This window comes from Nematostella vectensis, chromosome 11 (genome assembly GCF_932526225.1).
Source record: "Nematostella vectensis chromosome 11, jaNemVect1.1, whole genome shotgun sequence".
Classification (NCBI taxonomy): Eukaryota; Metazoa; Cnidaria; class Anthozoa; order Actiniaria; family Edwardsiidae; genus Nematostella; species Nematostella vectensis.
Genome location: NC_064044.1, coordinates 8,128,954 through 8,143,726, shown reverse-complemented (window position 1 = coordinate 8,143,726; position 14,773 = coordinate 8,128,954). Strand labels below are relative to the sequence as shown.

The 14,773-nt window shown below is 39.7% G+C and overlaps 2 protein-coding genes across 4 annotated transcripts; one reads left to right on the top strand and one right to left on the bottom strand.

Annotated features, from left to right (window-relative positions):
* Window positions 1-46: 46 nt before the first annotated feature.
* Window positions 47-5,698, bottom strand: LOC5518442 (bcl-2-associated transcription factor 1). Its single transcript, XM_032363183.2, has 6 exons — window positions 5,547-5,698; window positions 4,833-5,029; window positions 4,474-4,631; window positions 3,809-3,922; window positions 2,799-3,023; window positions 47-2,222 (listed from the first exon to the last, which is right to left on the bottom strand). Exons 1-6 carry the CDS (start codon window positions 5,618-5,620, stop codon window positions 2,172-2,174), a joined length of 819 nt encoding a protein of 272 aa, XP_032219074.2. The 5' UTR covers window positions 5,621-5,698; the 3' UTR covers window positions 47-2,171.
* A 701-nt stretch (window positions 5,699-6,399) lies between these two features.
* Window positions 6,400-9,828, top strand: LOC5518381 (104 kDa microneme/rhoptry antigen). 3 transcript variants are annotated; one of them, XM_048734508.1, is made up of 4 exons: window positions 6,400-6,535; window positions 6,649-6,905; window positions 9,035-9,161; window positions 9,459-9,828. In XM_048734508.1, the coding sequence occupies exons 2-4, from the start codon at window positions 6,821-6,823 to the stop codon at window positions 9,616-9,618; spliced, it is 372 nt and encodes a 123-aa protein (XP_048590465.1). In that variant the 5' UTR covers window positions 6,400-6,535; window positions 6,649-6,820; the 3' UTR covers window positions 9,619-9,828. The 3 variants fall into 3 exon arrangements, with proteins under 3 accessions (XP_048590465.1, XP_048590466.1, XP_032219071.1); XM_048734509.1 differs by having other exon boundaries at window positions 6,406-6,535; window positions 9,035-9,828; XM_032363180.2 differs by lacking the exon at window positions 6,400-6,535 and having other exon boundaries at window positions 6,574-6,905.
* Window positions 9,829-14,773: the final 4,945 nt, after the last annotated feature.

Here is a 14,773-nt window from a genome sequence, read left to right as displayed (position 1 = left end):
TTCCAAGTTCATCACCTCTATACTAACTTGATACAAGGCGATCAAATGACAGCGTACAGATTATTTATTTCCTTCATGTAAAATATAATAACATGCATTGCTATTTATGGACAGCTTCCTTCTGAGGCAATGACAATGTTTGAAAAATGATTTAATAAAAAAAGATCATTTACATCAGATCTGAAACAAGGCCTTCTAAAATGAAATGCTTTTCTAGAATCAGAATTTATTGTATTGTTATGAAGGTGTTAAAATTTGAATGGCAATGTCAATCAAAATGACTGACAGGCCACCATATACTTATGACAGATGAATGACAGGTGTCAATCATAAAAACTGACACATCTCAACCATACACTAGGTGTGTAAAGTTGAACCGATGGGTTATGGTACACATTGTTTCACATGGCATTAAAAAATAATTACTGTATGTGGCAATTATGCGTGACAGTGAGTGCTATCTGTCATGCCTACTGACAGTATTTGATGTCTGTCATGCTTACTGACAGTGAGTGACGTTTGTCATGTCTACTGTTAGTGAGTGACGTCTGTCATGCCTACTGACAGTGAGTGACATCTGTCATGCCTACTGACAGTGAGTGACATATGTCATGTCTACTGACAGTGAGTGATGCCTGTCATGTCTACTGACAGTGAGTGACACCTGTCATGCCTACTGACAGTGAGTGACATCTGTCATGCCTACTGACAGTGAGTGATATCTGTTATACCTACTGACAGTGAGTGATGTCTGTCATGCCTACTGAAAGTGAGTGGCGTCTGTCATGTCTACTGACAGTGAGTGACATCTGTCATGCCTACTGACAGTAAGTGACATCTGTCATGCCTACTGACAGTGAGTGACGTCTGTCATGTCTACTGACAGTGAGTGACGTCTGTCATGCCTACTGACAGTAAGTGATATCTGTCATGCCTACTGACAGTGAGTGATGTCTGTCATGTCTACTGACAGTAAGTGACATCTGTCATGCCTACTGACAGTAAGTGACATCTGTCATGCCTACTGACAGTAAGTGACATCTGTCATGCCTACTGACAGTGAGTGACGTCTGTCATGTCTACTGACAGTGAGTGACACCTGTCATGCCTACTGACAGTGAGTGACATCTGTCATGCCTACTGACAGTGAGTGACACCTGTCATGCCTACTGACAGTGAGTGATGTCTGTCATGCCTACTGACAGTGAGTGACATCTGTCATGCCTACTGACAGTAAGTGACATCTGTCATGCCTACTGACAGTGAGTGACACCTGTCATGCCTACTGACAGTGAGTGACGTCTGTCATGTCTACTGACAGTGAGTGACATCTGTCATGCCTACTGACAGTAAGTGACATCTGTCATGCCTACTGACAGTGAGTGACGTCTGTCATGCCTACTGACAGTGAGTGACACCTGTCATGCCTACTGACAGTGAGTGACATATGTCATGCCTACTGACAGTAAGTGACATCTGTCATGCCTACTGACAGTGAGTGATGTCTGTCATGTCTACTGATAGTGAGTGACGTCTGTCATGCCTACTGACAGTGAGTGATGTCTGTCATGTCTACTGACAGTTAGTGACATATGTCATGCCTACTGACAGTAAGTGACATCTGTCATGCCTACTGACAGTGAGTGATGTCTGTCATGTCTACTGACAGTGAGTGACGTCTGTCATGTCTACTGATAGTGAGTGACGTCTGTCATGCCTACTGACAGTGAGTGATGTCTGTCATGTCTACTGATAGTGAGTGACGTCTGTCATGCCTACTGACAGTGAGTGATGTCTGTCATGTCTACTGACAGTTAGTGACATATGTCATGCCTACTGACAGTAAGTGACATCTGTCATGCCTACTGACAGTGAGTGATGTCTGTCATGTCTACTGACAGTGAGTGACGTCTGTCATGCCTACTGACAGTGAGTGATGTCTGTCATGCCTACTGACAGTGAGTGATGTCTGTTATGCCTACTGACAGTAAGTGAAATCTGTCATGCCTACTGACAGTGAGTGACATATGTCATGCCTACTGACAGTGAGTGACATCTGTCATGATGTGATAGGCAAGTGCAGACATACCTACCTGGAATATCAGTCATGTCAACACAAGACTCAAATAGCCACTGTAAAATATATGGTATGCATAGGAACCAAAGCTAGCTTAATAGTCACGGTTCCTGCGACCACGCCTATTGTCCTCTCTATCAGTTACCTGGAAAAATAACAAGAAAAAATATCAAGGAAATGTATAGACAGTAATATACTTTCTAGTTAAATTCAAAACTATAATTAGAAACAGGGCTTTCATTTACTTTAAGAGTATGCGGTGGGGATTGATAAGTAGGGGGTGAAAGTTATTTTATCTTTTTAGTTAAAAAAAACTTAAGTTGACTTTTTAAAAAAAATAGCCTGCGCTCGGTGGAAAATAGCTGGCTCTTCAGTCGGCCGCTAGGGCCTAATGAAACCCCTGAGAAATAAGGCATATACTATATATTTGTAGTGCAAAGTAGGCCAGAAACAATCAACAATTATACCCTGCTAGCAGAGGCTTTTCCCTTGTATCTCTCTTTACATCTCTCTTTACATTGGCCTGTTTATTAGCGATTGGGTGTGTGCGTGGTTACTAGCTACGCAACACACACAGACGCGAATGACTTTGATCAAAGAGTCACAGAGGAGAAAGCTCTGCTCACAGGGTACAACCATTTACAGTATTTCTCATGTGGTTATTCAATTACTGTAAAACAAAAAATAAAAAGTACTGTCCCCTCATTTCCAACCTACATACCCTGTCTCTTTTGGGTTCCTGCTCCATCTCAGCAAACTTATCATGCCTCCATTTGCCTGCACCACCCCCATCCCGCCGCCTTGGGAGTTCCTCTGTGGTGTCATGCCTTCCATGCTGCCTGTCGCCAGCTACCACTCTCCGTCTCCTTGGAGCCTCTTCTTCTGGCTTCTCATGGTCTCTATGATCATGCTCGTCATGTGTGGTGGCATCATCATCCACATTCTCCTTTAAAAAAGAATAAAATCACCCAAAAATGTAATCAAAGGCTCGTTTAGCCAACTCGTGAATGTATTTTCCTAGTTATTTTCTTGTATGCATAAAAGATATACAGGATACTGAACAAAGCAGGAACACATAGAAGATGCTTAGAGTACATAAAAATGTCCTTATACCTTTTTTTCTTTTCGATGCAATGACACAACAAGCACAGTATAATTAATTATTATTATGAAAAGTATAAAAATTGGGAATTGAACTCGCTGCGGGTCCCTGCGGTCGTAGACAAGGTCTGCACCACTGGACTAACATGGCATCACTGAGTCGACTTAATAATCATCTGAGTTAATGATAATTGATCATGCTACTGTCATACAATGTGTTCAATGCATGTAACATTCAAGAAAGGCGCAAAATAGTTATTTGATGAATAAGCGAGGGCCATGTGTTTGTCTGAGTTTTGTTTAATATTTAGGTTAGTTGATTGGAAAGAATTGTGAAAAATTAATTTGGAAATCTATCCTCTTCTATTTTGACCTCCTTTTGCAATTCCTTGTCAAGTACAGGAATGTAAAGGAGAAATAGCAAGTTACTAAGCTTTTCTACACAGTGTTTGAAGGTGTGCCATTATGTAAAGGGAGCATCAGATTGCTGATCATTCTTTGGTGATTACAGAGTTCAAAAATTATAAAACAGAGATCTCCCTACGCAACAGAGAAATTACAAAGCAAATTACTAAGCTTTTCTAAACAGTGTTTTAAGGTGTGTAATTATGTACAGACTATGCAGCTCACCTCTTGTTGAACTTTCTCAAACATGTCATGTCTCCAAACAGGACTCCTTGACCGCCCTCTGCTGCCTGAGAACCTGCGCATGTCACGCCCACGTGGACCATCACGGTCATCATGCTTATAAAAAAAAGGAAAAGATTGACATTAAACAGTTATGTCACCAGCTTACTTCCGTCGGTTACATAGCAATCTCTAATGATTTTTTAATGGAAAACTGAAAATATGTTTCAAAATTATAAAATCAGCGTGTCTACTGGAAGTTTCTTTGAGGATGTGACTGATAGTTTAGAGCGGATGGCCTGTTAAATAGCGCGGATTCTAAAAGATTATTTTGTCTTTTGTCGGTTGAGGTTTCTGTCAGCTTTCCAGAAGCAAACTGGTGCAATTGATGCTTTAAAGAACATCAACCAACCACTCCTTAATTGTTGTTTACCATTCGAAATACATTGGTTTATTTGCAAGAAAACATCAAAATAACCATCCAAGATTGAAATGGATTCTTTGAGTGAGTTACTTTTGCAGCATGGCGGCATGACTGGCTCCTTTAACAGTCTGAACAACAAATTTAATAGCTTACATTTGCAAGTCTTTATGAGTTGTCCACTGGAGTTTTTTCAAAAATGTTGTGGAATGCTGTGAAATAGTTTTTTATTGATTACAATATTTACCATGAAGTATCGTTGTCCACGGGGAACATCTGTGGGATCTGTGACTACGTTTTCCTCAACATCCTCTTGCAGCATGCGCTGTCCAAGGCGGCTTTTGATTGATCCCTTGTCAAGCCGATCAAACACAGAATTCCTGTTTGGGCCAGAAGGTCTATTTGCTGAGGCAAGAAAAAAAAAATAATGTAAACTGTAGGGTTGCACAAAAATTTTATTCTGCTAAGCTTCCTTACTTAGTACAACAATGTAGAGCAATAACATCAACTTACTATCAATCCCCCAAAAAATATGGTTGACTGAAATTTCCTTCTAGTATTATCATTATTAAACCTGACTCCAGCTAGGAACAAGTTTGCTCCTACCTTTGGGGTTGTCTAAATTGTGTCCCTTCCAGTTTCCTCGGTCTTCATTCTCATCTCTTTCAGACACTCTTCTTGGTCGCCGCACACTGTCACCCAACCTTCTTGATCGATGTTCACGGTCACGCTGCAAGCTTTTGTCTTCATCGTCACTCTCTGATTGACGAAATCTGTTGATTCGCCTTTCTCTAGCATGATCTCTAATGAACAACAAAACTAATGGGCTCTAATGATAAAAAGACGTTGAACAACTGGGCTGGTTGTAAAAAAATATGAGCTCTACATGTAGAAGAAACAGTTTCTAAAGATAGCAGTATGAGAAACTACAGTGTAGGGCTGGTTGTACAAAGCCTGGGTAAGTTGTAAGTAGGCATTACTTTATACGGTATCCACTGGATAAGCCTTTTTTGCCTGTGCTTTTTCTTCGTCGAAAACCGTCTAACTTCTGACAGTAATACTAAATTATATGGACGAGTAAACCAAAACTCTGCTCTACGATATAATTCGGATTGTAAGAGTGACTGGACAAATAATTGCTATAAGCCATTTTGGAACCAGCCTAAGTGGTTTACAGGAAAAAGATTATTTCAAGCTTGCGCGTCCCCAAAATGGGTAATACAGAGAATTGGAGTACTTGACTCAGATTGAACATTTTTGACATTGATCATCACGTTTGTTCAGTCATGCTTACACCAGCGGCAATTTCGGTTACATTACCTTCTTTCTTGTTCCTTGAGGAACGATTTAGATACAACAACCGCCGACGTGAGTCGCAGCTTTTCGTCCGGCATTTTGTTCAAATAAAAGCTAGCAACAGAGTGTATTACTTCATGTTAAAATCATCTATTGAAAATGATTACGGATTGGTGTAAAGAAGACATCGTTTTCGAATACATAAAGTAGATATCTTATTTGTGCAAAGCTCTTGCGGGCGCAGTAAGTCACGTGAATATGTTACACAGGAAGCCCTTTTGACAAAATGCAAAATAGGGTCATTATGCTTGGTATTGGCGCTGCCCAAATGTCGCTAATGGCGGGATTTTTTTTGCGGCCGCAAAGAAAGCGTTAGATCCGCGATCAACTCGTTTTTTCGTGCGAGGATCAAGCATACTATTTGCATGAGTTTATCACTTTAAACACAGGTAGCCCAGGCAAAATGGTTGCTTGTTCGTAGCTCGGAATTCAGCTGTTCTGAAACTAGTAAGGCGTTCTTTTTTTACCAAGGGGGAGGGCCTATAAATTTTGTTAAGAAAACCACCCCAAATCGTGCAATTAGGTTATTATTGACAGCATTTGACAAAAGAATCGCTTTACTCGTTACCTCTAAGAACAGCCGAATTCCGAGCTAAGAACAAGCAACCATCGCCTGGACTACCTGTGCTTAAATGCTTCGGCAATCAGCTAGGTATATTTGCGTGTTTATCAAAAACATAGTACACATCAGTAGTTTGTAATTTTTTAACATTTTTATACTATTTTTATATTGTTTTTTTTTTCTTTTTTTTCTTTTTTTTCTTTTGCTCTGAAGTCTGTATTGGGTTCTTACCCACTGCACATGCGCACGCGAGTTTTGAATGGATGCTTCATCGCACACGCAAACAAATGCATAGAGCGTTCTAGAATTTGAATTCCCGCTATCTTATCTTAAAACAAGAACACAAATATCAGATCATTACACATAATTTTTAGATATCAAATGCAAAAAGGTATTATATACCGTTGAAAATATGTATATCACTCACTTATCATGATACTCTAGATTGTATTTATTTTCTTCACAAATCTAAGATTTCTTACTTGTGAGCCTTCTCATTCTTAGCATTCATAAAGAAGAATACTATGTACTCGACCGGCAAAAGAATGAGCCCACTCACAGAAGAAACAAAAGCTTGTGCACTGCGGGGATGTAGAATGCGCTAAAGGATAAGCAGCGCACATAGTCGGTATTATCATAAGGAGACGCTGAACCCTGAACTGGCAGCGAGTTCACCATGAAGACTATCCTTCTGACACTTACACTTCTTGTCTTTTTCATTGGCTTCGTAGCTACGAGACATGATTTTGATTTTATTGAAGGTAAGTAACTCCTTCCCGGCCCCTTAGAGTTCCCCAATCCCGTCTTCACGGCCGCTGTTTGCTCTCCGTTCCCGGGAGCCCAAATCCAGTTTCCTGGACTGAAACTTAGGGCACGAATCCCGGTTCTTGTTTCACTAATTCTGGGGATTATGTCCAATGTCCTGTTATATTCATTTATTTATGATTATTTAATCGATAACGTATATTCCATCAAACTTAAATACTGGATGTTAATCATACTCTAGTCATACGTCTTTGTTTTAATACCTTTATCTGGCCTTTATACAACCAGTTACAAATACTAGTCAACCACTCCACATTTCTGTTGACACACTTTGGGAAAAAAAACGCAGAATATCTCTATTGGTATTTTTGAATAATAATAAGAGGGGATTTGAAAAAGCTTCTTTGCGCATCGCTTCCCCCTTTGGAGCGTGAATTCCATTGGGGTGTGATCATTTTGCACAACATCAAACAAACAAAATTTCTCAAGTGAGGCAAAGTGTCAGCAAAGTTGATTGACAATAATTGTCATCACTTGATTCGCCTGACCACATTTTGCACAGAGATGCACGCAAGCACCAGGTCTCTGTAAAATGAGGACCGGACCTCCGCGGACCGGACCTCGGCGGACCGGTTTTTTTTTTATTTATTTTTTTAAATACACAAACATATACATAAAATAAAAAAGTCGTCAAAGAAAAAAAGCTTGCTTAAAACTTAAAAGTTTTGCGTGGAAGTCCCTAGTACAAGTGTGCCGTTGTTGCGGGGCGCCGGGGGGACAGAGTTTCTTTTTCATCACGGACTTTGCGCAAAATTACCGACTTGCTCCAGGTGACTGAAGTAGTTTGAAAAATCGGTAGCTGGAAAATCGGCAACCACCGTGAGAAAAGTGACTTTAAATGGGCTGCTTTCCTACTTTGTAGCAAGAGAAAGCAATATCACTCTGTCCAAACACTGACCTGTCAGTTAACTCAATGGAATCTGTTGATTGTCGTTAGAACATTAACCCTCTATTGGCTACTGCCCTGCATTGTATTAAGAAAAAAAAAACCGCTCTGCACAAGCACAATTAGATTGCCGTGAGAACAGTAACTTTTTATTGGCTACTTTGCTTGATATAACAAGACCAACAACTGTGCAATGCCAACAAGACTGCCTGGAAAAGGGTTACAAAATTAGTTGGAGCTTGCAACAGATTGAATGAACATGTCTATGATTCCGATTCAGACGACGATCTACTCCCCGTGTTTGAGGGGTAAAATTACTTTCGCTAAACAAAAGATAGCTAATTGACATTGTTTTAATGCGAGCGATGTTTTAGCCTGCGAGCAAGTCTGTACTTTTGCGCAAAGTCCGTAATCTCCGTCGCATATCCCCCCCCCCCCCCCCCCCCCCCCGCACACACACAACATCGGCACACACAGAAACTAATATAAGGAAAGCGGGGAGTTGAGTTGAAATAGGGACTCCCCAAAATATGTTCAGAGAACACGCAAAATGTAAGCATGATTTAAGCCTTTTTTCTTTTCGACAAATTTTAATTTATTTTGATAGCTTTGTATACCTGTGTGTATTTAAAAATAATTTAAAAAAAACCGGTCCGCTTAGGTCCGCGAAGGTCCGGTCTTCATTTAACAGGGACCCGGCAAGCACCCAAAGACTATTTTGTCCCAGATCATGGCAGGGATTAAAATGGAAATATCCACTGCAGTTCTTCTTTCGAAAGTGTTCGTATGAGATGATTAGGCGATTAGACTATTAGATTGTGCCCAACTTGCACAACAGAATTTCTCAAGCGGGAAAGATGCAATGACTAATCTAAACATATCACATGAGCAAAGGTTATTGAAAATGTTTGTAAACATAGTGAAACATACCGTACGTATTTCAAACATGCAAAACGCATTTTTTGAAACTCATCAAGGAGAAGAGCGTGAGACGAGAACTCTGCGAAAACGAGGGGGATGATACAAGGATAGAGTAGGAGAGAATATGAAGGCGAGAGAAATCTCGCCTCGCCCCTCCCTCTGATAATACTCTACTTTGTTGGATTTATGGGCTCTAGTGAAATATGACCCTCCCCTCCCGCTAATACTATTGATAGTTGACTTCTTTGACGTTTTCAGATGAGCTTTGGGAACTAGATCAGTATGAAACAGGTAGTGGTGTGGAGCCAATTGGCGAAGTCCTCCCTGCCACGCAATACGGCAAATGGCGGCCATATGAGTCTAAAAAGAAACCCAAGAAACCAAGGAAACCTAAGAAACCCAAGAAACCAAGGAAACCTAAGAAACCCAAGAAACCAAGGAAACCTAAAAAACCCAAGAAAGGAAAATGGCGAAAGAATAAACAAGGGGGTCACAAGGACTATTACAATGAATATTAATAATTTTAAGGTATTGATATGCAGTACATCAATACATTCTTGTAACCTGGGCCAATATTTTCACCTTTTCACCTCCCAGCATTTTTAAATCTTAACGAAATACACAGTGTGAGAAAGCATCTTTCCCGGCCATATGAGTCTAAAAAGAAACCCAAGAAACCAAGGAAACCTAAGAAACCCAAGAAACCAAGGAAACCTAAGAAACCCAAGAAACCAAGGAAACCTAAGAAACCCAAGAAACCAAGGAAACCTAAAAAACCCAAGAAAGGAAAATGGCGAAAGAATAAACAAGGGGGTCACAAGGACTATTACGATGAATATTAATAATTTAAGGTATTGACATGCAGTACATCAATACATTCTTGTAACCTGGGCCAATATTTTCACCTTTTCACCTCCCAGCATTTTTAAATCTTAACGAAATACATAATGTGAGAAAGCATCTTTCCCATCGGCTCATTTGCCAAAATCCTTCACTGTTTTTTCTATTTTTTTTATCGAATCTGGTAAATAAAATATGAGAATTTGGTTTTATATGGTTATTTCATGACTTCGGTTGATAATGTTGTTGTCGCGTTCCTCAGGAGCGCTGACGACACCGGGTGTAGAGGTCCTTTAGTTCGCCAGTTTAACCAGTGATATACACTACATGCACCGGAGTTTGATTCGATTTTATTCTTGTGTATGATCCACGCCTAAAACGATAATACAAGGGATTTGATAAATCAACCTATCTAACAGATATACAAAGATTGTAAAATCATGACTAAAATATATGGATGTTACTAAAACGAGGAACGGGGAGCGGGGAACAGGGATCTGGGAACGAGTGATCAGCGGTAGGGCACAGCGATGTAGCAACCTCACGTGCGTCTCTTTGGCTCTTCTCTCGTTAAAATGGATAATAATAATAATAATAATAATAATAATAATAATAATAATAACAATAACAATAACAATAACGATAACAATAACAATAACAATAACAATAATAATAATAACAATAACAATAACGATAACGATAACAATAACAATAACAATAACAATAATAACAATAATAATAATAATAATAATAATAATAATAATAATAATAATAATAATAATAATAATCTTTATTCTTACTAGAAAAAAATACATTTCTAGGAGCGCTCTACTTTACACACTACTTTACAAATACAGAAATACAAAAACAGACAACCTGCAGTTACAACTTTAAGGCTCACTTGCTAAGGCTAGATTATATCTGAGTGCAAGCCGATTTGCGAAGGCGTTGAGAAATCTATCAGTGTTAACACGGGGCTTGGTGAGCTTCTTATTACGAAGATTGTAGTTAGTTGATATAACAACAGGAGCAATATCCCTTAGAGGGTGGTTGCTGTTACCTTTGATTTTGTTGAAGATCTAAGTGTCCGTTTTCTGAAGTAGATCCATGATATTGACTTAAGAGATATACCTCCTTTTTTTGCACCTATCTAAAAATCTCTGAATGGTTTTTAACTCTGAATGGCTAGCCGCATAAACTGCCAAGCCATAGGTTAGTTTAGGTACAACAATACTCATAAAAAGGTGATCTACTTCTGCCTGTTGGTATCCTTCCTTTCTCAGGGATCTGATAACATATAGACAAGCATTTGCCTCCTTCAATTTCATGTTAATGTGAAGGGAAAATTTGGAATTAGTTTGCAGCGTTATTCCTAGTAGTTTGAGTTCATTCACTCTAGGAATATTACTTACAGGGGCTGGGTCGAATTTCGCCCCCTTCTTATAAAATACAATTTCACGGCATTTCTTGGGGTTACAGCTCATCTTGTTTTTATCTGTCCATTTAAGAAAATGGTTTATTACATTAACTGAGCTATCTACATTATTGCTCACAGCCACCTGGATCGAGCAATCGTCCGCATACTTTGTGATCTGGACCCCCTCGTCTTGTATGTCAAGATCACTCAGAAACATGACAAAAAGGTAAGGTCCGGAGACACCCCCTTGCGTGGTCCCTTGATTAACGATCTCCCAGTCTGTGGTGACTCCTTTGGTGCACACCCTCTGTTGTCGTCCCTCGAGGAAGCTCAAGTACCAGTTGATTATGTATTTGTTTAGTGGCCACGCCTTTAAGCTTGTCAGCCAGGATCTTGTGCTTTACGCTGTCGAAGGCTTTTGAGAAATCCATCGAGAAAAGACGAACAGCAATGTTGCTCGGGTTGTCCAAAGCCTGAAGTTGGAAGTGCTGTATGCGCAGAAGGGCCTCCGTGCAGCTGCCCTCCGAACGATAAGCAAATTGGGCTGACTATATGTGTCCCTCAACCGCAGATTTGTTGAAAACATTATACACCGTTCTTTCAAAGATCCGGGACACAACCAGGGTGATATTGATACCTCGAAAGTCAGAGTTCTCGAGTGGTACGTCAACTTTAGGGAGAGGACTTATGTTGGATCTTTTCCATTCCCTGGGCCATGTCTGCGTCCGTAGAGATTCCAAATTGCAGATACTATGGGAGTAAGAGCTTCCGCGTTTTCTTTCCACATCCAAAATGGGATGCCGTCCGGGCCAGAGGCTGTTTTCCTGCACGATGTTAGGGCTTTCCATGTTTGGACTTCCGTCAGTTGGGGAACATCACACTCATTGTCAATTGGTACAGGGGGAGGCTTGCTATACTCCTAGTCCCAACACAGATCCTTGAAATACTTGTTCAGCTCTTGCGCTTGTACGCTTAACTGACATGGAGATTGACTTTTCCGTTGACTAAGGCAGTCCACCCTTCTCCACCACTTGGCCGATCCGATTACTTCTCCAGCGCTGAGATTGCGTCTATATCCGGACACCAAACTGCCAATTTTGTTACTGATTTCTCGGACGCGCTCTGCCTTGCCTCTGCATTGTAATCGCCGCTTCTTCCGTAGAAGTACTTTGACCAAAGGTGTTAGCCAAGGTGGGTCGCGTGAAGACATTGTGATGGATTTCAAAGGGAGGCATTCATCCATTAACAGGTGTAGGGTCGACTGGAAGGTGTTAGTGATATCATCAATGCTGGAAAGCTCCCTGAGAGGGGACCAGTCAAAATCAACAAGCCTTTTGTAAAGGGCGTCTTTGTGTTGTTGCCGACAGTCCCTAAAGGCCAGTCTGGTTCGAATGGGTTTTAACTTTTTCGCGGCAGGAACAATAAAACCCAAATGGTCAGTTTTAATCTGTGCCGTGGTTGGGTAGCTCTTAGCGAATAAATGCGGAGCGTTGGTTAAACAATTGTCCAACTTAGGATCGCCTCTTGTTGGAAAGTCGACAAGTGGGATCAGACCCGTTTGTCGATTAACTTCGCTAAGGTCGAGTTTGTTTAGGTCTCCTCCCAAGACAACGGTTCCCTCAGGTGTTGAGTCAAGGAAGCCATCGAACAGTTACGCCAGAAACCCAATCAGATCTTTGTCCTTGTAGCGGGGTTTATGTGGATGGTACAGTCCGCAAACCAACATTTTGTGCTTTGATGAAAGATCGAGAGTCACACATAAACATTCATAGGCCTCCGATCTCTTTATCTCAATCACACTCATAGTGTCTCTGACATAAATTGCCACGTCGCCTTTAGATCTTACATCCGCTCCCAGCCAAACTCTATCTCTTCTGTACACACAATAGTTCGGTATTGATACAATAGCGTCCGGGATTCCGGTCTTGAGATGGGTTTCCGATATAACGCATACATCTATATCAGCAGCGTACAGGTCAGCCTCTAAAGCAACAAGCGCCTTTACTCTTTTCTTGGTCTTTGTCAGAGAGCATATATCCAAGAATAGAATCTAATACGTTTCTCTTATTTTAGATGTGATAGAGATCAAGTCAAGTGAAAGGTATGTTGAAAGGGATAATATGATAACAGTTTGCTTGGGTAGTTTAGTGCGAGCTAAAATCGCAATGGTAAACTTGAAAAGAGATTTATGGAAACAGATTTTGAATCCGTGGATATTTTTGCAATCCTACATTGCCATGACTTCAAATTCTCATCCCATAGTGATGAAAAGCACTCTTTACAAATTTGAGGAGCTATTTTCAGTATTTTTATGATTATTGATGTTGAAAGCTGCTGTTTTCCGTGACCATAACCCTTCTTTCCTCTAACATCAAGTTGAATGTTTACTAAATTAGACAATTGCAAAATGTTATTACTTTTCTGGCCCTTCTTATTTGTTCCTCTGTACACTTTATTACAGCTCAAGCTCAGACTTGGACTCAAGCTCAGACATTGTTGAACTTGTAAAAGGAAAACAGCAGCTTTCATAGCACCTCAAATTTGTAACAGTGCTTTTCATCACTATGGGATGAGAATTTGAAGTCATGGCAAATGTAGGATTGCAAAAATATCCACGGATTCAAAATATGTTTCCATAAATCTCTTTTCAAGTTTACTATTGCGATTTTAGCTCGCATTAAACTACCCAAGCAAACTGTTATCATATTATCCCTTTCAACATACCTTTCACTTGACTTGATCTCTATCACATCTAAAATAAGAGAAACATATTAGATTCGATTCAATGGGCGCATGAATTATTCATAATTCTTAGAAACAGAGTCAGAGATTTTACTTACAACCCATTTTAACGAGAGAAGAGCCAAAGAGACGCACGTGAGGTTGCTAAAACGCTGTGCCCTACCGCTGATCACTCGTTCCCAGATCCCTTTTCCCCGCTCCCCGTTTTAGTAACATCCAAAATAAATTCATAATTTACGCCTGATGTCTCTCCAAGTCCTCCTGAAAACTCTTAGATAAACTCCAAAAAACTCCTTAGAAAACCTCTTAAAAAAAACTCCGAATATTTACTCCGTGTATAAACTTTGATCGACTCCACACTCCTGACTCTAATCTAAAACATTCCAAAGTAACTAAGAAAAAACAAAAACACAAGAGAACCAATTACAGTCGAGGGCTATAAATGAATAATCAATTACGAGACAGAACAAAAACAAACAGTCCTTTCTGTGGTTAGTTAACTATTTACACTATACACGACAGTTGTGAATGAAAACATTGTCAACCCTGAGATGGAAGCATTCAGTATGTACCGCTCACCAACCGAGCGAGTCCGCCATTTTAGATGTCATAGTATGGTGGCCCATCGTTATCATAGCATTTCTCAAACATGAAAAAAAAAATCAGAGAAAAAACAATTAAGAGATTCTAAAAAATCGGAGAAAAAATATTCAAGAAGTAAAAATCTAAGGAAAAAAATAAATGAAACTAAATGAAAATGCGAAAAAGATTAGACAAATTAGAAAAAAACTGACTTACTTGAAAATTCATGTAAGAAAAAAAATAAAAATTAAAAACTTCTAGTAAGAAAAAAAGTTTAAAAAATCTATAAGAAAAAATAAAGTTGAAAAAAAAAATAAGTTGAAAAAAATATTTGAGAAAAAAAAGTTAAATAAGAGAAAAAAGGTTGAAAAAAAAACTTTAATAATAAAAATCTATATGAAGAAAAAGTTGGAAAA